Consider the following 26,547-nt stretch of genomic DNA (forward strand, 5'->3'; position numbering starts at 1 on the left):
ACTGTAAACATTCATATATATATTTACTTTTTTCTCACTTCTAGAAATTGAATCTTAGAGGATTTATGTAAATAGTAACTTATATAAAAGGTCTAAAATCTAAAAAAATCTACTTTCCTTTTTAAAAAATACTTGCTGTGCTTCACTGCTTGATTATTTTAATTTTTATTTGGAGGACAACATTTACTGCTTAAGAAATAGTTGATGAATATTTCTAATTTTAAAGGAAAAACTCTATTTATGTGCCTAAAACTAACAAAAGCTGACTTATGAAGAATACATATATTAAAGAATTGTGGCTATCTATTTTTGGGTGAAATATATCAGTGTAAGAAATGCTTAGCTAAAAATACAGTTTTAAAATCAACATACATTTAACATTTCTTTTCTGTAGCTTTCTTACAGAGCTCGGGAGATCTTCAGTAAGTTCTTGTGTAGCAAAGCTACAACCCCAGTTAATATTGACAGCCAGGCACAGTTGGCAGATGATATTCTCAATTCTCCCCATCCAGATATGTTCAAGGAACAACAGCTTCAGGTAATTGTAGTAAACATGAATGCTCTGTGTACGTCTGTTATCGTTTCCTTTATAATCTATATAAATAGTTTCACATGCTGTATACCTTAGATTCTGTTAGAAGAATAGAAAAAAGGCTGCTTGACTGTTTTTCTGTTGTGTGTAGAAAATTGTCATATAACTAAAAAATAATCTGAGAAGTACTGTTACTGAAATGAGGGTTTAGTGCGAGTAAATAAGTCTATGTATTGCAGCACCATTGCATAGAGTGTTGGCATATGGCTGGTTTTCTTTAGTGGAAGTTGAGTGCACAAATAGTGTCTACTTTTGGTTTTTAAAATGTCAGTTGTATTAAAGGAGTTCTTCTTTTATGCTTTAATACTACTATCAGGCAAAGAGATTTTAAAACTGTTGGAGTCTGAAGACCTCTGAAGTGGATGTATTTTAAATAATTACGGATATTCAGAACAGTTATGCAACAACAGCATACACTTTACATTTCCTGTAGAATTTAAGTTTCTAATTTTTTCTCCTAAGTCATCTCTTTGGTAACTCTTCCACCCTAACAGTTTATTAGTAGAAGTAATTTTGAGATCATAATTTTGAAATCAAGGCCATAGCTTTAATGAACCAGGTCACAATCTTAGGACATAATCTCAGACCGCATGCTTTTGGTCAATATGAGCAGCTGGGTATAGTATTGTCCTCCTGCAAAGTGGAGATAGAAAGGTAGGTCTGACTGCTGGTCTGGCAGCTTCCAGCATTATAGCTATTCCTTATACACCTCCTAAGATGAGCCTTCTGTGGGAATTACCAGTCACCAGCTTCCCAGACATTTTTTCATGCATTTGTCATCCTGGTGTTGTGGAGACTATGCCTGAATTCCTCCACATCCTCTCCCATTTGTTTTGTGGAGTACAAGGAGTCCCAATGAGTCAGGTGACAGGGCTGATGCAGGTTTTCTCCCTTTGGAAATGCTGTATCCTTAGTTGGAGGGCTCATAATGCTCGTGAGAAGTCCTGCTCTGGGTCCAGTCCCAGCCACAAGGCCTGTCTGTGCCTGATCTGCTTATCTCAAATTGTCAGTGCCTCAGTCAGATCCCTCAGTCAGACCCGTTCCTTCCACTGGAAAATGAGGTGAAGCTGGATGAGAATTACTTCTGCTGAAGGATGTGGCCTGGGAGCCTGTCTGAGGTGCTGGTGGTGTGTTGCCTGGCTGAGGTCAGCGCTGGGGAATCAGCTGCTCGATGGCCCTTAATTTCTTGGATTCAGTGAGTGGTTCTGCAGGAGGTCGGTTTGTGGTCTTGGTGGATGGCACCACCCTGAGAACATAGAGCTGTGGGTTGTGTAGTTACTGCATACACCCACAGACTCTCAAAGTTCAACTCATGGCAGTGCCACAACCTTAAAAAAGCAAAAGCTCTGCATTTGTGGTTTTTCACAAGATTTTTTGGATTTGAACACTGACCACAGAGTGCAAGGGTGCTGCTCTGTGGTGGTTGTTGGATGACTGTGATGCTGGGGAATAGGGAGTGTTGCTGTAAGTCTGCACAGGAGTTGCAGAAGTGTGTGGGAAAGTGCCTTGGAAACACTTTCAGACCGTTCTCTCTCAAGCACTGCCTGCTGGGAATAATCCTGGAAGTTGCTTTCTGTCCATATCCTGGGAAATTTGTCTTTCATCTTGTTGTTAGAGGTTTTAATGGCAGTGTGGATGCAGCCAAAATAGCTAGTTGGGGTGTTCTTTTTTATAAATTGAATACAAAGAAGCATTATGATTGATTGTGGATGGAGGACAGTGTAGGTCACTTGAACCTACTAAAATAAGAATAAAATATCAAGTACTTCATGTAGAGTTGATAATGGATGTAAATTTTTCTACTCTTGTTTATCTGTAAATTTCAAATTATGCTTTTAAAAGATACTTTTCTCATTTGTAAGAACAAGAACTATCATCTACTAGCCTTTTCCAAATAAGCAGAAGTCATTAAGACATGTAAATATGATAATAATGCTAAATATAGGAAATCATGGATGTACTGTGAGCTAGAAACATAGTAGGACAGATGATAATCAGCTCAAGGTAAATTAGTTACGCTCTCATCACTTTGTCCAGCAAAGTTAAAAGGTTGTAATTCTTTTGCTGTTTTAAATATATTTAATTTGCAGACTGCATCTCTGCTATAACTTTTCTTGTGTCTCTTACTTCCCTGCAATTTTTTCCTTTATTCTTCCTGCCTAGCATGGAATAACTATTTTATCTTCTTAATGGCGCTAGACTCTGTGATGGGCAACTGTGTAAAGCTTTGTTTTCATCCTGATGCTGTGTTAAGTTTAATGTATTAGTGTAAGCTGTGCCATAGAATCATGTCTTACATTTTGGGGCACAAAATGCATTCAGTTGAAAGTACTGTGATTTGTTGAAGAGTGTAACCTTTTAAGTTTCATTTTCTTAAAAAGCTCAAGGACAGGTGAAATATTTTGTATTTTTCAGTTAGCTTGGGTTTTGCATCTGTGTTGGAGCCTGCAGGCTATACTTAGCATTTTCTCCCAGTAATCTTGTATCAGTGGTGCTTCTGTGAGTCCTTGACACTGAGGCATTTTGATTTCTTTTAATTGCCCCTCTGTATTTTACACTGTTTTGGCAATACACCACAGTATTCTTTGAGCTCAACAGAACTCAAGAATTGTTTCAAAGCTGTGTGTGTTGTGTACACTCAATAGTCTGTTGAGACTTGGCCTAAGGATTACATGTGCTCTGAAATTTGTTGTCTTTTTCAATTTTGCCAGTGTACCTGTGGTCAGAGAAGGATGGTGTGAGAGAGATGTTCCCCTTTGTGAGCAAGGTTTCAAGTGAGAAATCTTTGGTACTAGATTGTCTCTTTGTCATGGCCTTGAGGGCACATTGGACTTTGCACTGAGCCATTTAATCATGTTAAGCTGTCAAAGCTAACATGTACGAAAGTATTTTTCCATCGCTTACCACGTGGAAAACAGTGCATTAGAAGGCCCAACAAAGATGACAGGCAGCACCTAAGCAGGAATGGAAGTGTACAGAGGAGAAAGGCAAGAACATGGAAGTTGGCATTCAGTTTGATTTAGGTTTCTGTGACTCTGCAAGACCAAGTTCTCTCTGCTTTATCTTGCTGTTTCCAAGGTAAGTTTTGGGCTAAAGCCAGTTGAGAAGGGCATCTCTGCACAACCTTAAACATGATTTTGATCTGCAAATGGACCACTCTGTCTCAGTGATGGACTTTCCTTTATACTTCTGGGAATACCTGAGGGAATACTCACAGCTTTTACCGGCTAGGCTCGTAGTTCAATGCCTCAGAAAGCCTCGGGCAGCCTAGAGAGGTAGCACGGGCAATCCAGCATTTCAGTAGCTCTGAAAGTGGCAAATGGTAGCTGCAAAGCTGATACCACCAGCAGAAGCAAAGAGGGAGAAATATAGCTTTTGGTTTGCCTAATTGCTGCAATTAGAAGCTTTCAAACAGAGACAGAGACGCAGATGTTTGCAGAAGGATTGCAAAGTCCAAGAGGGCAGGTCCCCTCTCAGGCCCTTCTTTTATTCAGAGAAGGGGAAAGGGGAGGACTAGGGGCGGACCCGGGGTGACCGGCCAATCAGACACTGCTAAAGAGTTTGAGTTAGGTTTGGTTTTGCCCACGCTTGGAACAAAGGAGTTCAGAGCACATGGCAAAGGCAAGTCCTGGCTTGTCTTGGGGAGGGGGAAGGGTGACCTCGGAGCAGGCAGCAACAAATACCATAACTGGTTCGGCGGTGCATACCTTCCTTTGCTTGTGGGGAATTTGTCATGTCCAGAGAAGCAGCCATTCAAACTGTTTTTTCAGATCAAGTGAATCATGGCAGAAGATATAGAAGTAAAAGTATGGATTTACTTAAAACAGCAGGGTTGCAAAAATGGAACAAAAAATTCAAACATTATTTAGCATTTAAGAAAAAACTCTTCTTCACTTTCATAAATTTAGCTTTGGTTAAATCAGCCTCAGATATTTGCTTCAGGCCTCGTAAAGAGCTGCTTTCTTCCTCTGTGGATAAAGATAAATGTTGGTCATTTAATGTAAACTGTTCTCTTTCAAGATTTATAGCATCTTGATTATTGAATTGTCCAAAGATACCGATGGTTTTTTTTCCTTATGATTGAGCACGTGACCATGGCTTAGTGGTGGACTTGGCAGTTCTGGGTTAATGGTTGGATTCGATGATCTTAGAGGTCTTTGCCAGCCTAAATGATTCTATGATTCTGTGAAGATTATATATACTGTAAAGGACTCTCAGCTTCTCCTCACATCAGCAATTAACTTTGTGTGTCTTGTATCATAGTGTACTATCGCATATTGTGATTATATCATATTTGTGTGTTTTAGAATATAAACTTTTCTTGTTCACAGCTACCTTAAAACACACTTGTATAACTTGATCCTGTCACATACAGTGTTAGTGTAATAACCTCTGAAAATGTTTTAAATGTTCCACATAGAATGGCATCAATACTGTAAAAGAGGATGGTGTTGTCGAGACTCTACAGCATCTTAGCTTGCACTTTGCACAAATCCTAACATTTTCTCTGAACCTGTAATAAGGGAATAGGTCAAATTATGTTTCACTTTAAATGGGTGCAGCGTATTTATTAACCAGCTCTAAACAAAATCGTACCTATGCTGTTTACAACCTAATGTCCTAAAATTTGTGGGTGTTGGCTGTTGCAAAGTAGCTTAATGTTCTTGATGTGTTACTGAAGCGCATGTAACCGTTATCCACTGTGTTTTAATTTCAGATATTTAACTTGATGAAGTTTGATAGCTATACTCGCTTCCTCAAATCCCCCCTTTACCAAGAATGCATCTTAGCTGAAGTGGAAGGACGTCCTCTTCCTGATCCTCAGCGTGTTCCCAGCAGCCCCACTTCCAAACACAGCGTCAGTTCAGAGAAGTCCAACATGTCAACACCAAAAAAGGTGACCTTTGCATTCCTGTTATCTGAAAACCATGTTTTTAAATAATGCTTTTCAAGTTCTTTAGAAAATCAAAGATAATATATAAAATAAAATTAAAATGTGTGGTTATAGATGCTGGCAAGTACAATTGCAATATTTTTATGTATTCGGGAAAAGACTTTTTTTTTTATCCTTGCCTTTGAATCAGTTTCCTAGATACTGACTCTCTGAATATAATTTTAAATCTTCATTATTATTTAAATAAATGTGTACAAATAAAAAGTAAGAGTTATTTTAATGTGCCAGTTCAGAAGCTTATTTAGGTTGAACATGGGAGTTAAGATGTGATAATTTAACCTTTGTTGAGAGCAGACATTTTATCAGAAGTTTTGGAGAAGACTTAACCTAAACGAACTCATTTTTGCAGAGGGCTTTTTTAATTTCTTAGCTTCTACTAAACTAAGATAATTCTGTGTTAAATTAGTACAGTTGCTTAAAAATTAGACCAGTAGTCTTACTGACTGATCTCCTGACATTATTTAGGGTTTATTTTTTTCTTCTTGTAGATAATACCACCATAGCATTACATAACTGTATGGGTAAATTATAACTTTTCGTTTTTCATGTCAGTCACTACAGATTACCCCATCTGTCACTATGTATTTTTATGACTAGGAACCTTTAAAAAGTGGCATTTTAAGGAATAGTCTAATAATCTAACAAGAGTACTACCTTGTTAAAAGCAAGTTTAGTTTAATATCAAACATTCCTGACATATGTATTCTTCAACTCTAATAAATACTTGATTATACTTGTAAATGCTAAACAGTTCTTTGTCATTGTCTTTAAAAGCTGTTCATGTTCAAGCCTAACCTAGGAAAAATACCAAAGTGAAATTCAGTGTTTTAAAAGCGAGGCAAATGGCCTTTCCACATTAACTTAGGCGTTACTGGTGAGCTGGGGACAGTTCTTTCATATTTGCTGGAGCTCTCCATGGCTCATTTCCAGCTACTGTTTTGTATTCCCTACCAAGTAGCACATTTCCATCTATGTATTTCTTTTTGTTGCCACTGGTGAGGTTTTTTGGGTTTTTTTGATTGCTACTGGGAGGAATGCTGGTTGGCACAGACACTTGTGCGTGGGATAAAGAAGGCAGCTAACCTGGCCATCACACTCTTGTTTTAGGAAGAAGTGTGGGAAGGTTTATTTTAGACAATATACTCACAACTGTGATCCAACCAGTGATTTAATTGTGTTTTGGTGATAGCTAAGTGGTAAATCAAAGTCAGGAAGATCTTTAAATGAAGAGTCAGGAGAGGAGGACACGGAGAAGAAAAAAAGGGGAACATTCTTCTCATGGTCAAGAAGTAAGAGTTTGGGAAAATCACAGAAGAGAAGAGAAAATGGTGATTATCCAAACGGTGAGTGTTCACATTCCACTTTGTTTCAAGGTTGTTTCAGCAGTAGATGTGATTAGTCTTACCATGATTAGTTGCTATCTGAGTGCATTCTTGGGAGCGGCAGAGGAAAAGAACTGTCAAGTCAGAAGGCCACAGCGTGGCTAGTATTGCTGCAGTTTTGTGGAAGACGTACAAGTGAACAGATGAAATTATGACAATATTTAGATCTGTTTTTACCAACTTCCAAAAGACTTTTTTCCTACTTTTTGGCACATTCTGCCTTTCTGTGTGCTGGTAATTGCTTTTTCAATAAGAGAGCTACTATTTTTGTAGAAAGATAATTTCAAATCTTTACAGAGAAGTCCAGGAGCAGTACAGCAAATAGTGCTATAGTTACGGCTATTTAAAAATTCCTCCATCTGTGTTATCCTACTTTCTTTCTTTTATCAGTAACACACAGGTATGTTCGCTTTTGAACAGAGTCACCATCTGTTTTCACCTTCCCTGACTAAAATGAAAAAAGGAGAGTCAGAGGTGTGAAAGCCCTTGTAACCTGCTGTTTTGTTACTTAATTGTGTTTGAGAATTTAGGGAAGAGTTCCCTTGTGAAAGCACCTGTACATGGCCTCTAGAGGAGATGAAAGTTCTGCTGTAAATTATTCTATTGAGTTAAAAATAATGAAGAAATTCCAGTGAAGTAGCAACTTTGGTCCATATTTGTTACTGTAGTTTTTGTTTCTGGTAAATGCCCAGACCTACAAGATATCTTTGATCATTGGGATACTTTGAGTGCTCTTAGTATATTCATACGTGAAAAGACATCAGAGGCATTTACTGAGATTATAGGCTCAAACTTCTGAAAGTGACTAGTAGTTGTCTCAGATTTTAGTTTTCTAACACCATACTTGCGCTTTTAAAAAGATGTATTTCCCTTCAAAATATCCGAAGAGGTAGAATAATTTTTAAGGTGAAATATTGAAATCTTGTTAGATCTAATTAACTAAACTAAGTTTTTTTAATAAAAGGGATTATATTTTTCTTTTTTAATATAAAAACAAGTGGGTTTATTCAAGGGCTGCATAACCAAGAAATACTTGACCAAGAGTTGCTTTGATTTCCATGCTTCCATGCACAGTACAAAGGTGTTTTTTTTCCTTTTAATGAAAAAAGAAAAATTTATGACTGGAGAAGCTAATATTTGAAATAGTTTTCTGTATTATAATAAATAATAAAATAAGCCTCCTTATTGATTGCTGATTCTTTCCACAAACAGATTCTTTTCAGTCCAATGGATTGTCATACAGACGGGAATCACAAGGCTCCATGTCATCCACTGCTAGTCTTGACTTGGTAATGGCTGCCTCTTACTAATGAGCAAGTGGGGAACAGATTAAAAAAGTGAATTACTGATTTTCTAAGATGTGTGATGTTTGATGTAACGCCTTGGGAAGGGGTCTTTAAGTGATAAAGCTGGAGCACAAGATGTAATACTAAGCAATTTTAGAGTGTTAGAAATGTAATAGAGGTTGCATTCATATATTAGTTCCTATTTTATCCTTGTAACAGAAAGATATTCTTTGCATCTTGTCTGTCTTAACTTCAGGCACCAGTGAACTACCAGAATAAAGTTTTCCTTTTAAAGACTATAGCTCTTTAAAAACAGTGTGTTCCACCTACCAGAGGGAGAATCTGTTTTGAACAACCACAAGTTAAAGCTTTCCCTCTTCTTGGCCTATGCATTAAGGGGGATGCAAGTTGAATTAGGTTGATTTTTGTTGTGCCAGTGTCTGTCGTGCTTCTTCTCTGTTTATTTCTTTTAAAGTTGTGTGTTCTTGTCATTATGACTTAACTTGGTCCTAAAAATCTGAGAAGTAGGGAATTTTGTTGCAAACACTTTGTCACACTAATAAAATAAGTGAAGACACTGTGATTTCTAACCAACAAGTTCTACCTTCACTGTGTAAAACTAGTGAGATGCAAAATTAAAACAGTATTTATAAAGCATAGATGTATTAGTTTATTTTAGCTATGTTGATATGGAGGAAGAATCTAAAAAAGGAAATTTTAAAATTGTTTGTGCTTTTGATATCCCTCTAATTGACTAGATTCTGTGTAATTAATTACTAACTGATAACTGTGTAATTTTGCCTATGCTAAAAATATTGATCAGAGAAACAAGCATGATGAAGTCATGTTTATTTCTGTTGCAGAAAAGTCTTGGCTTAAGAAATAGAAAATGGAAAGCCTTCCTAAAGCAACAACCCCTCATTTCTCTCCCACTCCCACTTGATTTAAGTCAGAAAGTTACTGTGATTTGAATGAGAAGCACCAAGTTAAAAAGCATGATGAGTACCCTAGAAGGCTGACAAAACCAGTATTTTTAGTGTCCTTTTAAGTTACAAGTGAGACTTTTGTTAAGTTTTCAAAGATACTTTTTATATTTAGTAGTAGTGTTTCTATTCTACTGTTACTCTAGAATAAAGGTTAGTGACTAGCCCATAACATCGTAGTTCTAGTTCCCTTTAATAAAAACAATTAATGGTCACAAAGCAAATAATTTTAAAATTTTAATTTCTCAGTGGTGTATTTGTGCATAGAATTCAGATTATGTTAAAAGAGGAAATTTTGAGAGGAAAGATTGAGAAACCTGATATTTAAAGGCATTGCTCCTCACTTAAATGTTGATTCATAGTGTGTTGATGGTAATTTTTACATCAGCAGGACATTATTGAGCACAGGCATTTAACTATTTGGATGTTTAATAAGATTTTACTTACTTTTATACTTTTTAATTAGGAGTTCGTTAGTAAATTTCGTAACTGTTTTACACACTCGCTGTATAAAATTTCATCTGTTCTTGAAATAAATTTATATTCGTGCAGTATTGTGATCTTTATCTAAATGTTTTTTCCCCAGGATTTAAATTTATCTGATATTTGTGGTATTTGGAAGGATTTCTAAAGCATGGTGGAAAGTATGGTTCTTGACTTGGTTTGATTTGTGCAGGCTCTAAAAGTTTATACCCAGTCCTAATTTTCCCATTGGGCACTGACCTTATTCTTTCTTTTAAGTCTGAAACCTCAAGATTGCCTGCATTTGTACCAGATAAAGACAAATCCCCCAAGTACTGCTGTGTAAACCTTCCGGATGGCTCATCGAGCAAAATGGCTGTGAAATCCGGGTTCTCCATCAAAGAGGTGCTCTCTGGGGTCTGCGAGAAACATGGCATTAACATAGCTGCAGTGGACCTGTTTCTAGTTGGAGGTGATAAGGTACTGTATATTCCTATAGGCTTTTTTGGAAGCATTTTCATCCCCATTTTACGAATAAGGAATTCTGTTCTCTCAATACTGACGTGTATTTCCTGGTTCTGCCTATAGCTTTACATTGGCAATGCTGGTTAATGTAAGGGGAATTATCCACAAAGAAAACAAATGTGTGGTAGTAGGTGCTACTGCATTAAAGCCCGAAACCATAGTGACATTCAGTTGTTCAAAGATGAATGGGATGCATTAATGCTAGAAACGAGGTACAGGTTTTAATATTGAAGAAAATTTCCAAGACAACAATCTGTGTGGATGGTGCAGTGTGTATGTGAGGGCTCTTAGTCCAACAGAAATATCTCCAATTCAAAGACAAGCTGTGGGCATTAAGTATTCTTTTAAATTCATGCTTTTGATCCATCTAGATGATTACGATGACAAAAGTCAGTGAATGGTCATAGGTACCAGCTTTTTCTTTTAAAGCTTTTAAAGACCTGGCTGTGTTTTCTAATGCACCATTTTGTATAATTTACGTAAGTTGAAGAATCTAGGTTTGTTTTAAAAAACCAAGTTCTTGAATACCTGCTGACTCCAGTGGAAATTGAGTTGTGGTCATTGTTTCACACCTAGCCAAAAGAAAATGTGCTTCAATCATGTTCCATGTTGTAAATGAATGCTCACTAGAATGCATGCAGCCTATAGTAATAATATTCTGAGTTATTTTAAAAAGAATTAACAACACAGTTGCTCTTTTTTACATACTTTAAAATTAATTTTCTCTCTTCTCTTCTCCCTGATGTGCTCTGTAGCCTCTGGTATTGCACCAAGACAGTAGTATCCTGGAGTCTCGGGACCTGCGCTTAGAAAAACGCACTTTATTTCGGTAAGAGTCAAAAATAGCATCTTCCTCTGGCATTTTTCACTCCATTTTCTATTTTACTTTTTGTAAATGCAGTAAAGAATGTTGCCAGTTACCTGTGGAGGCTGTGGAGCTGCAGGAGGGGGATTTCTGGATTGCTCTTAGGATACAAGTGGGATCTTGATGCCAGTGTTCTGGTTTAGGGACATTTAAATATTACTATGGTGTCAAACAGCTCAAGCTGAGGCAGCTGTGAAAGCACTGGACAGATCTGTGGGTCCAGAGGGACCTTCCACATCAGGAAGAGTAGGTTGGAGTAGCACAAGAATGGGATGGAAATTGAACTGTGAGTCTCCTAGTCTTAAAGTTAAGTGGATATATTTATTGATGACATGTTCCCATTCAGTTATATCTGTAATTATATGCCTACCTGGAAAATTACAGTAAGACTAATTGTATAAATAAAGTTCATCTGATGAACCCTGAGTCTTAAACAAGTCAATGTTAAAGTATTAGTATGGGTATAATATAATGCAGTACACGATATATTTAGTTTTATGTAATATATTTGATAGCATAATTTTTCAAAATAATGTTTGTATTTTTTTCCAAAATGAATCCAAACTAATGCTATGAAAACTTCTGAAATAATTATTTCAGGAAAAAGTAATGAAGTAAAATATATTACATTACTGACCTGCACTTTTGAAGTGAATAAAGTTTATTTTGTCAGGCATTCCTCATTTTGGCTCTATATTACTTTTCCTTAGGAAGCAGGGCTAGTTTCTATTTAAAGGTACTTCAGGTTAATAAATACTGCATAACATATTCAGTTTTGAAATTGAGATTGAGCAGTCTTTTATTAGGTGTGAGCTTGCTGAGTTTCCAAGTTAAAAAGGAACTTTAAGTAGGCAGTACCATATGTTATTTGTGTGTTAATTAAAATGTAGAAATATTCTACATTATTCCCTTCTCTGGGTAGATGCTATGTAAGCAAATATAGTCAAATATTTGGACCACTTTCAGACAAAGGAGAAATATTATGTGGCTAAACTTAGTTACCTCAGTGTTTGCCACTTCTGTATCAATTACCAGCTAATGATTTAAATGGATCATTTCAATTTAGTAACTGTTGAATTCAAAGAAAATATGAAAGACAAAGTTTCAGTTATTCTGGCTTCTTGTGGAAGGGAAAAGTCAACATGACTAAACATCTTGTACATAAGTAATTTTTTTTATAGAAAACATGAGTTTTATATTTAATTGAGACTGACAAAATTACTGATAATTTTAATATCTGATGTACATTTCTTCTGATTGTTTTGTTAGTAATAAGCCTGTCCTTATTTTCATACTATAGTACCATTGCAGTCAAATGAGGCTTGTGGAGGATTCAGGGCATGGATAAAGAGCATTAAAAAAAAAAAAAAAGGCACCAAACCAAAGCTGGCCACAGCTCTGTGCAGAGAAATAGATGCAAATGAATTATTTGTTTGGGTTTAGGGTTTTTTTTTTTAGTTTTTTATTTCATTATTCTTTGCTGTTTCAATAAATTTATGCAAAATTGCAAAATAGACTCTGAAGAGAGCTGTCATTAGCCTGTAAATTCTAAGTTAATTGCTTTTACAGCTTTGCTATATAAGTTTCTCTTACACCAAGTTTCCATGATGTTGCATCACCAACCCTAAAAAAGTAGCATCATCTGCAATTCTACTGTGTTTGTTCCTGTGTGTAAAAATTAAAATACGTGTCCAAATCCATCTCAGGTAATTGAATAAGAGGTTGTGAGTCTCTCCTGCGGAATTGAGAAGAAATATTTTTATTGCATCCAAGTCTATAGTCAGGCATGGAATCACTTTGGAAGCACTCCTGGACCAGACTGGTCAAAGTATATCTCCCTGTAAAGATGAAAGTGCTGTGGAATGCTTTTCATTGGTCTGAAATAGACTGGCTCATGCCTTCACTCAGCTCTGGCAAGTGAAACAGTGGAATTTTCATTTGTGTTAAACATAAATAATAATAATTTAGATATAGTAATAAAGAAATAAAAATAAAATAATAAATTCTTTGTCGCTTCAATTTAGGACAGATTTGTGCTACTGCAGTCCCAGCTAGTTACTAACGATGAATTGGTATAACTTTGCTGTAGATTGGATTTTGTATATTTTTGGACACTTTATTTACTGGAATGTTTCACACTTAATGTTACAATTACTGTGTTTTAGGCTGGACCTTGTTCCAATCAATCGGTCAGTTGGTCTGAAGGCGAAACCCACCAAGCCAGTAACAGAGGTCTTAAGGCCTGTGGTTGCAAAATATGGTTTAAATCTTAATGAACTTGTGGCAAGACTAGTAAGTATCTTTTGATGTAATTCAAGCAGCAGCATTTTCTGTCTGGAGAAGATCATAGTCCCTGGAATGATTCCTCTCCTGAGAATTAGGCATTAAAGTATCTATAGCTACATGTTGAGATAAAATGCATTGTAGTCATAACCATTATGCTTAATAGTAGTCACCTCATATATTTAGTCTACATCTGTTTGATATTCTGCTTCAGAATAAATCCAACATCCTAAACAAGCAAGCCTGAACTTAGCTTCTTCCAGAGCTCAACTGCCATTATTAGCCAGGGAAAGTTGGTTGGATTAAAGCTTTTGTTCCATTATCCTGGGAATTATGAAATTTGCCGCAAATCCCCTTGCAGAAACTTTTTGTGAAAGCAGACTGATCCAGCTTCTCTACTACTGAACTCTTGGCTATCCTGTTCTCTTTTCTATTATGCTGGAATAGGAGTGTAAAGTTAATTTTGTGGTATTTCTAGTATGTATGCTGTCTTAGCTGAACTAGTCCAAGTTTTTAAGATAACTGAAAAACATGTTGGTATAAAGGTAACTTCATTTAATAAAATTACAAAATTAACAAAATACAATCAATTTAGAATATAAAATAATCTTCCATGTCCTCTGAAAAACATGATTTTCTGAAGATACACACTAATGGTCCTAGAGTATTTGAGCACACTTACAAATTGGATGATTTTTTTTTTTTCCATGTATCTTTTTTCCCCCATATACCATTCTCCTCACAGAAAAGGGTTACACTCACTGAAATCAAGGTATTTTTACACCAATGGAGTAAACATTCTTAGAATGGTAGAAGACTATATTGAAGCTACTCTGAAGCATAAAAAGCGCTTTGCTTGTTTTCTTTCAAAAATGTCAGGCTGCATAAATTTGTTCTAAAAACAGCTTTTTCTCTATTGCATACAAACTGTGATCCGACTTTAGAGTGGTGAGCAGGAACCACTTGATCTTGGTGTCCCTATATCTAATCTGGATGGTCAACGGGTTGTTCTAGATGCAAAAGAACCATCAAAGGCTAGAGGTAAGTTAGTATAAAAGCTTTTGTTTATGGTTCCAAGTCAGATTTATAAACCCTGACTCTGGTTAGTTTTTCCTGTTGATGTGAAGGTGAGGCAAATGTGATTAAATTTAGATACATCACGTGTGGCATATATTCTTTTTAACTAAAAAGGAGTGCAGTTTCTGAAGATCAAAGATTAACTTAATCTGTGATAGCAAGTACTTCTACTGTTGCTGTAAGAAATTTTGCAGTAGTAATATTTGAATTTTTTGCTTGCATTCAGCCATAGATCCACACACAGACTTAAGAACATAGTGCCCAGTAATGAGAATAAAGAGCCAAATATCTTCTGTGCATTTGGCAGTTATTCAGTAAGGAACATTCTGTGTAAGAAAAACAGATGCAGTTTGTGCAGCAGCTATACATACTGCTATGATAATCTCCTTCTTTAGCATGAGAAAGTAGCAGAGCCTGCTTCTCCAGTTTTAAGTGGTGATTTCTGGAAATAATGCCAAAAAGGATAAAATTTGTGATTACCTTGGGCAACATAATTGGAAAAATAAAAATATATCAACTAAACAGTTGACAATCTCTTGGCATAATTAACACTCTAGATTAATGTAAGCAGCCTTGAGAGTAAAGGTTTGGTTTCATTAGGAGACCTTTTTAGGTCTCACTTAATTTTAAAAACTGTATTAGATATGGTTAAATTAAGCAGACTTAGAGCAGAGATCCTCTTTGAGGGAGAACTGGCATTATAAAGACGGAGGTATTTATTGAGGAGAATCAGATTTGTCGTTTTTCTAGTCAACAGAAGCAACTGTTATTTTGAAACAAGTTTTCCATCTAAATACTCTCACAGATAATTTGTTTAAGAATTACAAGTAAAGTCTAAATTGCCTGAATCCAGTGTGCTGCCAGCAACTGTAAAAGCCTAAGTTATAGAGGATCATTCTGGCAGTGGATTGGTTCTGTGGCAATGTACCAGTGAAAGAGGGCTATGATTCTGTGTTGGTACATTTGCTGTAGGCAGATTTATTTTGATTGAGCCATTTGCTTAGCTAGAAGATGGCAAGGAGGATATGACAGTGTCTACAAAACAATTGGTGCACGAAACAGCTTGGAAAAGACTCAACATGGCCTTTCAATGGTCTTTTCTGCTGATTTTCTTTTTTAAATTCTAATTTTGAGAATTGCGAACTGAATTATTAGCTCAGATTTTACAATTATTTGATCGAAAGCAACTGAAAATTTAGTGTGTAAGTGAAACTTCAGCATCTTTAAACTTTAAAAGTAATGTTAGTATGAGGAAAATGTGAAGATGGGAGGGTGATTCTGGTAGATTTTTACTGAAAAGTATCAAGAGATACCAACAGTGCTCACTCTTTATTTTCTGAGTACATATTAGAGCAATTTTAGAGCAAAAATCTGTTGTGTCTGTCATTGTCACTTAAATGTTGCTTCTTTGGGGAGTTATAAATCGGTAGTTACAGAAAGTATGTTTATGTTCAATGTTTACAGAGAAACAAAGAGGCGTATTAGTAAAACAGACTGCAACTACTTCGAGAAGTCAAGGATCTACTGTAAGTCTTCTGCAACGATTTTTCTCCATTAGATCATCTTCTGTTTCCTTCTAGAATTCTAGACTAAAGGCTGCATTCACACATGATTTTGAATCGGCCAGACTATGTAACTAGATTGATTATAGCTGTAACTCGTCCGATATTTTTCCACTGTCAACAGCATTTATTTGTGAAGAACTTTGTCTTCATGATGAATCAGTTAACTCTTTCACTGTGTGGTGTTTGTTGTCTTGTGTCTCATTGGCTTATCTATGTTTGAAAATGATTGAATTACTCTGTAGTTCAAAAGCCCTGTGTTACGTGAATTCTTCAGAGTAAAGAATATTATATTTATTTCTACCTTTTTTGGGAACTGCTGTGGCAAATGTTCTTTGCCATAATCAAGACTAAACTAAAGCGTTTTTTGTGGTGTTAGAGAAATGTGTTTCCAAAATAACTTTCTCATTCCCTTAGGCCATTTTATGTATACAATGATAGAACCTGAATGTAAGTAGTACCTTAACTTTCCTTCTAATGCAGGGAGAGGGAAGAACTCTAGGAAAGTCTAATTCTATCAAAATGAAAGGCGAAAATGGAAAAAATGCTAGGGAAGTCCGGCTGTCAAAGAGAGAAGACTCTATTGCAAAGATTGGGAAAAAAAAATGTCAGAAAATAAATTTGGATGAAGCAGAGGGTATGTGAACTTTATAGCTTACATATTAACATAAGTAGTCTTAGAAAAATTTTGTGTCTGTGTAGGATAAAGTACCATGTGTTTAATACTGTGTTGTGAAAATCATAGTCGTGACCATTACATTTTTGTTTGGTGTGTTTGAATTGTCAAGTTTTCTTTAGTTGAAGGTAAAATTTTAATAATACCTAAACACAGATGTAGGTGCCCAATGGGATTTTCAAAAGTGAGGGGTACCTAATTCCTGTAAAATAAAAAGGAATTAGTTACTCAACTGCAGCTGAACATCCCATTGGATACTCTTTGTGAGCTGTGTAGAATCCTGGCTTTCTGTTCACCTTTATGTAAGTGTTTGACTCACTGACAGGCATTGCACAGTAGTGTAGACCCTAATGTACTCAGGTAAGAATTTTTGTAAGTTTTCTGCTGAACTCTGTAACAGCCAGGGCAGTGCAGTCTGACTGCGGAGGAGTCGTGATGGGCAACAGGAAAACTTGCATTCAGCAAATGCACTGAAAAGGTGTTTAGAAGTAGAAATAAGCAAAGAGGCCATTGGTAATCTTGCATTTTCTGAGTCCTATTTTTACCTTTGTTACATATTAATAGTTCTGGTGATATCATCAGAAAAAATCTCATAAGAGAATTTGCTTTCTTATAGAAAGATGTCCATGGGAGAAAGAGAAATAAAAATGATGTAGCACTAGAAGTCTTGGTGTAACACCCTCTGCCCTAGGACATGAACTGAAGTGATTACCTGTCTGTCAGCCCTACACGTTCCTCCTTGTTTTCCTATGTAGAAAAACAAAAATCAAAGGACATACTTGACCCACAGATTAAAATTTACTGCTGAAATCACCCCATATGCATATCCAAAACCTGGTTATGCACATTTATGCAGCAAATGAATGTTTTCCTCTGAATGTTCATCTGTGAATAAATGTCCACTGACTAGAACTGAAAAAAAAAAAAATGCTATGACTAAAACTTCTACTGCTTAAAATAGATGTTTTTTAATGTAAGTTTTACTACAAAATATTAGTGCATTTTAAATTATTTTCTGTTACTTACTCTTTTGTTAACTTGTTTTTCCACATTTTAATACTTTCATTTTTTTTCCTAGGACTGAGTAAAACATTAACATAATTTGAAAACTTCAGAATTCGAGGCTTTCACATTTTATTTTGAGTTTTGTGAAATTTGTCAAAGTTTGGAAAATGCATACCAAATGTTGTAGACTGTTTTTTAATGCAGAAACATACAACTGTTCTATGAACTTTGAAATTTCAGAGACATTTTTGTATGACACATCTTAGAAATGTTGCATGTTTTAATATGCCTACTGCCATTTTGCAAAACTTTGGCAATAAGAAGCATTTTGAAGCTTCCATCTTGGCTACGTTCAGATTTTATGGCATTTGAAAAAGCATGTTAAAAAGTCATTTTTACAAATACATTGCAAAGCCTGCCAAGTATGAGTAGAGGATTTAGGAATAAGGTCATACAAGTGCAAGTGTATGACTTCATATTATGCTAAGTTAAAACTGATACTAACATTCTGTTGCTTTATTTCTTAATGGCTTTTGCTTCAAACAGTATTTATAAGCTGGGTTGGAACTGTTGATTTTTAATTAATCTGTTGGAGATGGCCTTTTAAAGCATCTTTTAATATTCTGTAGTTAAAGTGCTTTCCTCTTGAAAAATCAGGACATGCAGAGACCCTATATTAAGAATTACATATTTTTATATGTCTATGTTTTGTACCAAAGAGTTTGTTTATTGTTGCAATGCTTCTTTTTTGAGGAGTGGTATAATTCTTAGCTTACAATTGATAAGTTTCTTGTTGCCAAGTTTTGAAACTTTTTAGAACAGTGTTGATCTATTATGAGTATTATTTATATACAGAAACATATTAAACCATTGGATATCATTAAGAACATGATCAGAAAATCGCTTCTAATTGTGTTAAAACCTCTTTAAAAAGCTGCACTATCGCTTTTGGTAGTGGCTCCTTGGATGGTTACTGACTACCTGTAAGCTACTGATTCATTGCAGCTCCAAGTAAAATGGGGTTACTTAAATCATCTGATCATACCCTGTGATGATAACATCCTGGTTTAAAACTACACCATGAATTGAATTTAAACTGTGATAAAATATAATTACACTGAGAGAAACTCAATATAACGAGGAAGTTTGCAACATTCTGAATCTTTGAATGTTCAAATGGCATGCTATTTTTGAGTTAAGATGGGTAAGACCCATCCAGAATATAAAAACGTGCACCCATTGTCTGTAAGACTAGAGCCTTGTTTTGTATAAAGAATTAAAAAATCCTGTGTATGTGTACAGATTTATTAACTGCGTAGAATAGAAGATGTGTTCAAGGCTCAGTGAATTGCAGCTGTTCTAAACTGCAAAACTCTTACAATAGCAATGCTGATGGTCTTAATTATAGTGATGCTAGTGAACATTGCTGCAATTGAAAAAGTTCCTAATTAACATGGGATCTTATTTCAAGGCAGCATTGAAAGAATTGAAGATCTTCATGGAAAATAAATGTGCTGAAAATGTACGTTTTAATGGCATTGCACTTTCTGACAAAAACTTGTCAATTTTGGGTTTTTCCCCAATAGAATTTTTTGAACTCATATCCAAAGCTCAAAGTAACAGAGCAGATGACCAACGTGGACTGCTAAGGAAAGAAGACCTTATTCTTCCTGACTTTCTTCGTTTACCACCCACTGGACCAGAACCATCCGCATCTACTCCTGCAGGTCCTAAAGGCCTCAGCAAGCGAGTTTCAAAAAGTGATGGCAATGATGGATGTACATCACCCAGTGGAAAACAGGAGTCCGTGCAAAACTTTAATGAAAATTCAGTAAAGAAAATGGGTTACTCAGAAAATAAACATAAATCTGCTTTGGCAGCACTCCACAGTCAGAAGACTTTCAGCGTTCCTTTTAGCCCTCCGTTGTCTCCAGTTCCGCACGCGCCAGAGAACAGTGCCACGGTATGGAAAAGGCAGTCGAGAGAGTTACAAGCCGAAGGCATTCAGATGGTAGATGATGAGAATGTGGCAGACTTGACTCTTGTGGCTGAAGGAGATATTAGTAGCCCTAACAGCACTTTGCTACCACCACCCCCGCCGACGCCACCGTCAGACATCAGTAAACTCACGGAAGCCAACTATCCACCCCCAACTCCTTTTGCAGGTAATCAGGAAAAATCTGGATTTCAAAGATCCAATTCAGGTATTTCTAGATTTTAATAGTGTTTCCTTTTGTGTAAAACTACTTTTCCTTAGCACTGTTAATCAGTATTTGGCACCCATTAAAACCACAAAGAAAATTCTCTCTGCACCTTAATTTTTTTTTTTTTTTTACCAAAAAAAAAAGAAGGAAAAAAGATTTTAATTGCCTTAGTCTATTCTAACTGTAATATTTCTGGTTGCCTTTAACAATGTACTTTTGTTTGGATTTAGCGTGTAGCCAAAAATGGCCACATGCAGGCAAATCTTTGAAATACATGCACGTGCTATAATTATCTCATTCACCCTCAGAGTACAAAACAGGGTATCAGCATTTTGAGCTCCATAGCACTGTTGTGTTCCAGATTCTCCGATCCATTTCTCATAATGAGATACATGATTAGTGTTTGGAAGTCTAAGTACTTTAACAAAAATCCTAATTATGTGGTGAAAATTGCAGTATTGTTTATGATTAAAATTTTAAATGGATAAGCCTCAACTTAAAATATATTTCACTAATAAATTAGATATTTGTGACTAGAAATAAAAATGTTATTTTTTTTAACCAATACTTTGCTACACAGAGTAGATTGCATCTATCACACTTTCTCCCAGAATATTCACGTATCAAGTAGCTTTCTATTAGATAATTTTAAAGAAAATATGTAACTTTTTTAGGATGTAAGTTTCATGGTCTAGCAATATCACAGAGCAATATTAGCCCAAGGCTGAAGTATGGAATTTCTTTATAAACATGGACTCTAATAATAATTGCTATTACCAGAAACAAGAATTTGAAGACAATGGGTGTCGTGACATTGACATTTTACAGTCATTGTACTGTGCATTTTAATGTAAAATATAAGAAGAGGTATCTATGTGCTACATTTATTTTTGATGTTTCACAAACATATAGTGCCATATTTGTATGATCACATTTCTTTGTGATGTGGGAATATACATTTTAATTATTTATCTTTTTACACAGAGTATTTGATACTGTTCTTTATCTGTATGGCTGGTGATTTGTAAATACTTCTTTGGTTGTTGGATGCTTATAAATGGCAATGCAAATTATTCCATCCTCTTGGTATTTTAAAAGCCAATTCCTTTATTAGTAGTATCTGAGAAATGTTCTATAAGCGCTACCACTTAATTTCTGAAACTGAGTATTGGATGGACTTGTAACCAGTGCCTATGAATAACAGAACCACATAATGTACTTCAGACATATTGATGTATATATGCTTAGATTTGTGTTGGTGTCTTTCTGATAATATGACAAGTGTACAACATAGGTATCAATTTGCATATTTTTCAGTGAGAACTGTTAAAAAACCATTTGCACTTAAAAAAAACTTCATGAATTTACAATATTTTAATGCATGCCATAAGTTTCTTTGTAACCCTGAGCTGTAGCTTTCCCTTTTCCCACTTTCTACTTTTTACTTTGTAGAAATCTTTGTGTAGTTTTCACATGTATTTTGTATCTTTGTTCTCTCAGGAGTAATAAATTCTAGCTCTAGTTACGCAAACTGGTTTTAAGCTTTCATTTTCTTCATTGTTTTAAAAATTCTTTCAGTCCCAAGTTAAGAAATTATCTTCTTACAACAAACAGATTAATAGATATGAACTAGCAATTACCATGAGACAAAGCTGACAAACGTTAGATTTGTTATTAATTTAGACATCAAAGGGCAAACGCTGTCTTGAGATGCTGACGGGTCACATGTAAAATCCATAGCATTGGCATGTGCTCCAGAAGGCAGATAAGACAGGAGATTTCTTTTGAATTAGTCACAACAGGAACTCCTGAAAGGAGAACTTCTTCTGTCTTTGGGTTCTTGGGCTAAACTTTGTATTCATTACTTTCCTTCTTATTTTAAACTAAAGCAACTCTTCCCTGGGCTTTAAGAAGTGAGCTGGTAATCTCAGCTCATTTGATGTGGAGTAACCAAAGTAACCACCTCTTTATGTGGTGGTCTTGAGTAAGAAATGAGGGGTTGGATGGGTGCTGGAGACCACACTACTCTTTTCACTCTTTGAGATGGGTCCTACATAACAGCACTGTGAAGCCTAATTAAAAAAAAAGAACAAAAAAAAACCTGCAGAGAGGCTTGTAGTGCTGTTAACTAGGTCTCATTGTGTTCTGGGGGATGAAAATCCAGTTTTTCCAAAAGTCACTGTGTTCCCACATATTCGTGGGCCTCCATGAAAGAAAATAAAGCAGTTGAAAGTCCTGTAGCAGTTCCCCTTCTAAAATTATTCAGACTTTTTCCTAACAAATAGCTAATACCCTTCATATTGAATTTAATATTTTTTAAATGTGTTTTAATTAACATGTATTCCAACTAGTGTTCCCTACTTTCTGGTGATTGTGTCTTATTATTCTGTCATAGTCACCCATGAGAGTAAGTAATCAAACTAATTTTGCAAAATTAAAATCTAAATTTATTTAGCTTTTTGACAAACCAGATTTTTTTTTTTTTAGGAATAACAAATTTAAAAACAAATATAAAACACCTTTCTTTTTTGCTACAATCTTACTGCATAGAATAACTGCATTCTACACTCCTCTCACAACACACTACTATTTAATGGGAACTGTATTCTATAAAACAACGGTGATTTTATGGAAAAAGTGTGGGCTGAAGCAAAACTTTTCTATTTTCATGATTGGAGTTTGCATGGAAAGGCTGTTCAATGATGTACATAATTCTAATAAAGACTTCTAGAAACTCTCTCCAGTCAAGAATCAAAATCTCAAAGGACTAAATCATGAATAATGGTTGCTTTTTTAAGTGCTTTAATGGTTCTTCATTCATAATCTCCTATCAATGGAAATTGCATTTCTGATTGGTTTATTCAATTAAAATGTTGGGATGTAAAGAAAAATAATGACCACATAATTTGAAGAGGTCTGTAATCTTGGTTCCAAATTGGCACAGAGACAAATAACATGTGTGCTCACCCTGCTCGCGATGGGTTTATAAATGCTGGGAAAAGGACTGGAAGGAATGAAGGGGTCCCTCATGTTCTGCAAGGGGCAATTGCTGGTGTAGCAAAGCCGGGCCAGTGTCCATCCCTGTCATGGGTAATGCTTGAGGGTTTTTTCACTTGACGATCTAGAAAGCAAAATGTGAACAATGGAAGGCAGCAAAATAAGGCTTGCATCACTCTGAGCTTCTGAGAACAAATTTGCAAACACAGTTCTTAACTTTCTGAAATAAATGAAATGTTTTTATGCTGTATTAATACTTAGCTGTGAAGTAAATAGCAAATCAGTTAGCAACACAGGAATCATTACTGATTCTAGTTGCGTTACTCATCAAGAGAAAATGTCTTTATTTTGAATAAGCCTGCTAGTTCTGGCAAATTTCCCGCTTTAAAAATCAGAGGTTTCTGGAATCTGAAGACATTCTTTCATGTCTCTGCATATAATGGTGGTCCCATCTGTGGAAGGAATAATTATTGTGTGGTGTGATGGGCTTGAAGTGATGCATTCATTTTTGAAAGTGTTAAAATGCCAATTTAATCTCTTTGGCGCTTTTTTTTATTTTCTTTTTTTTAAATTGGCTGATATGGTCTGGGTACTTTGAATGTTGTCCAGTTTTTCCCAAGGGGTTGGGCACATGCATTACCCAAGTGCAAAATATCTGTCACGGGGAAAAGCAGCCTTCCAGACCTTTAGTCTCCTCAAGAGCTGTGAGTGTTAAGCCACAGGCTTTGCACTGGATTGTTCATTCTGCAATATTCCACTAGTCTGAGTTGATCATGATGGTTGTTAACTCTACTACAAAGTAGGTGGGCATTTAGTCATGATAGCAGTTGGGCTTTTTCATGGAATACCGTTTCATCCTGAGGTAGGACAATTTGCAGCAATCCAGATTGAAGTGCACAGACTGTAGATTTGAGTCCGTCAAATTGTTCTTCCTTCTCTTAAAAAATTCCCTGTTGTTTTTGGGGCATTTTTTTCAGCTAGGATAAGAACTGTTCTTAAAATGACACTACAATTACAGTCAATGGAATTAATTCTTTACCAAGTATGAAGGTTTGTTTTTTTTTTTTTTTTTTAGTAGGTCCTTTTTTTTTTTTTTTTCTTAAGGATCCAGCAATGCAATCTAAAGAAGAGTTTATTCAAAACTCCCCTTAAATAAGACTATAATGTCATTGGTTAAGATAGAGAGCCAGCTAGGGAAAATAAAAGCATGGTTAACTCTCTGGAATTATACTTTAGTAAAATGTCTGTGGAAGTTAAAGAATGAATTTAGAGAGTCTAAAGTTATATAACTGTTTTTTTGGAAGAAACTGCTTTGTTTCTGAAATAGGTGTACAACTGTACCCTCAAAAGAAACTTGCTTCATTTCTTGTTGAAAAGATTTTTTTCAGAAATAGAATAGTTAGTACCAGTGCTAGGATGTTTTTGTTGTGAAAGATTAATTACACAGAAATAAAATGCAGGGTTATCTCTTGGAGCCTGGGACTGGCTATTGTTCCCAAAGACAAAAAAAAAAAAATTCTCCAACTGCTCTTTATTATCATTCCCAGAGAGGATGCAGTGCCCTAGAGCTGAGGAATAGAGATCAGATAACAACAGTGGGTTTTCTGTGACTTTCACTTTTTTGGCTACTGAACTTTTCAATTCTAATGGTAATGAAGTCCAAGTGCAAAAAAGTTTGTGATAGTTAAGGACATTAGGAGTAATCACATGTCCATCTTCAAAATTTGAAAATAAACCTTTGTTTTTGTAATAAATTATGTAATTTATATAACTAATATTTTATATAATCTCTTAATTCATGTAGCATTTTTTAGAGACAGTCCAGTGGCATTCCCTGTGTAAATCAAGATAACCACATGAATGAAAACATAAATAAAAATTTAAGAAAAGGAAGTGATTATGACTTAAAAGATGTAAAAATAATGTAAATTACTGTTTTTAACAAAGAATGTTTTCTTGCAGTATCTTACATCCTTACTGGTTCTGTGTAAATTTATAGAAGATAATTGGATTCTGGATCAATATAAATAAGTACTCATGAGGATCCAGAAATACTAAGGCTGGGATCTGTTAATCCTCTTTTACTCAGAGCATGATTAAATGTGAGGATTACATGTAGTATATGCCTGTGATCAACAACAAACAAAGGAGGATCCTTTTAGAGTAGACAAAAGGAAGGAACACCTTGGGGGATGATTATTTGAAGTGTAAAGTTTTTCCGAACAAGCAACAAGATAAACATTTTCGAAAGAACTGCAAATTTTATCACTGACTGGATGAAATGTTAGAAAAATGACAGCTGCCCTTTGAACCAAATGCACATGGGCTAAACCCAGATCTATGCAAGCCCATGGCAGCATTTGGATGATGAAATGAACTTCATTGAATTATTGGTTGAAATGTAACCAGTAGCCCTGCGAAACCACATTTTAGACTTTCATAGTTGAAAAATACCATAAAGAATGGCAGATTAAATGAAAATGGATTCAAGTAATTCAATCCACTATTTCCCAACACAGGACTCTCTGCAATTATTAAACCTGCTGTTACCGACCAGAGGTGGAAAACCAAAACAAAGGTTAACAATAAATGCTGGAAGATCACACTGAGGGCTGAATATGTGTAGGCTGCTGCCGAGGCGTTTTATCATGTCTGCTGCTTGGAAAGTAGTCAAAAATTGTTTCAGTTTTAGCAGTGGAGAAACAGAAAGTTTGAGCAAATTGGACTGTGTTATTGAGGGCATGCATGTCTGCCTGGATCAAAATTCAGAACTTTTCATTTAATTTATTCTTGGACTGTTCCTCGTCTTTAAATAACGTATGTAGTTCCCTTCAGCTGCTGTTGTAGCTGTGTGCATGAAAGGTCCCTGCCCTCAGCAAACACAGGTTGCAGTGTTCCCTCTTTTGCATCTATATGCCACTGGTGAGTAGCAGTGGCCATACCAGCTCCCTCTTCCATGTGATAGTCCAAATTTGTCTTTCTGAATAATGCTTGGTGCTTTGTTCTTCCTGTGAATGCTTTGGAGATAAGTGCAATGAAAAGATTTCCATCTGCCCTTTCTAAATTTGATGCTGCAAATGTATTCCCAAAATTTCCAAGACAAAAGTAAATAAAAAGGTAATGTAGAACATTGCTGCTTTGCAGAATAACCCATTTTCTAGCTCGATGCCTTCATTTTACTGAGTCAGATTTCAAGGCACTGAGCATATGCTGCAGTTGCTGTTTCATCATGCAAGTGAAATTCAGCATAAAAGTCAAATTTCCTTTGAAAAGATTTAGCATAAACTGTAGGTAGGCATCTTTTATTAAAGCTGCTTTCTCCTCAGTGCTGTGTCAATTAAGAGATAAAAAGAAGGAAACTGCCGAAGAAAATTTGACCTGTGGAATTCTAAAGCTTTAAATTTAAAGTATCTTTTCCCCTGCAGAAGCATAAATAACTTTTAAAAAAAAAAATCTTGCAGTAGTAACAGTATGTCAGCCAGTGTGGAAGTCATTCATCCACCACTTAAAAGAATCCATGTGTGGGAGGGCTAAAATGTAGAAGTAGCATTTCCTAACAGTTTAGGAGAGGAAAGGATAAGTGTCTTTCCCAGAGTGAAACTGCCAGATTACATCCACGTTAAGAAGTTACTCCTACTGATTTATTTCCAGGACCCTGAAATGAACACCCACTACAGGAGTGACCATCACAGAG

The 26,547-nt window shown here is 35.7% G+C and overlaps 1 protein-coding gene across 8 annotated transcripts in view; it reads left to right on the plus strand.

The window, feature by feature from the left end:
* The window catches only part of RGS12 (regulator of G protein signaling 12), a 90,770-nt gene that overhangs the window by 53,969 nt on the left and 10,254 nt on the right, over window positions 1-26,547 (plus strand). For 4 of the 8 annotated variants that reach the window (XM_032108006.1, XM_032108013.1, XM_032108012.1 and 1 more), the window contains 11 exons: window positions 395-538; window positions 5,310-5,489; window positions 6,736-6,889; window positions 8,141-8,217; window positions 9,939-10,139; window positions 10,940-11,013; window positions 13,215-13,341; window positions 14,277-14,373; window positions 15,874-15,935; window positions 16,455-16,608; window positions 19,239-19,817. In XM_032108006.1, the coding sequence (XP_031963897.1) occupies window positions 395-538; window positions 5,310-5,489; window positions 6,736-6,889; window positions 8,141-8,217; window positions 9,939-10,139; window positions 10,940-11,013; window positions 13,215-13,341; window positions 14,277-14,373; window positions 15,874-15,935; window positions 16,455-16,608; window positions 19,239-19,817 (1,849 nt within the window). Of the gene's footprint in view, window positions 1-394; window positions 539-5,309; window positions 5,490-6,735; window positions 6,890-8,140; window positions 8,218-9,938; window positions 10,140-10,939; window positions 11,014-13,214; window positions 13,342-14,276; window positions 14,374-15,873; window positions 15,936-16,454; window positions 16,609-17,725; window positions 18,885-19,238; window positions 21,388-26,547 lie in introns of those variants that run through there. The other 4 variants (XM_032108014.1, XM_032108007.1, XM_032108008.1 and 1 more) reach the window with 4 other exon arrangements.

The sequence above is a fragment of the Corvus moneduloides genome, chromosome 5 (genome assembly GCF_009650955.1).
Source record: "Corvus moneduloides isolate bCorMon1 chromosome 5, bCorMon1.pri, whole genome shotgun sequence".
Taxonomy (NCBI): domain Eukaryota; kingdom Metazoa; phylum Chordata; class Aves; order Passeriformes; family Corvidae; genus Corvus; species Corvus moneduloides.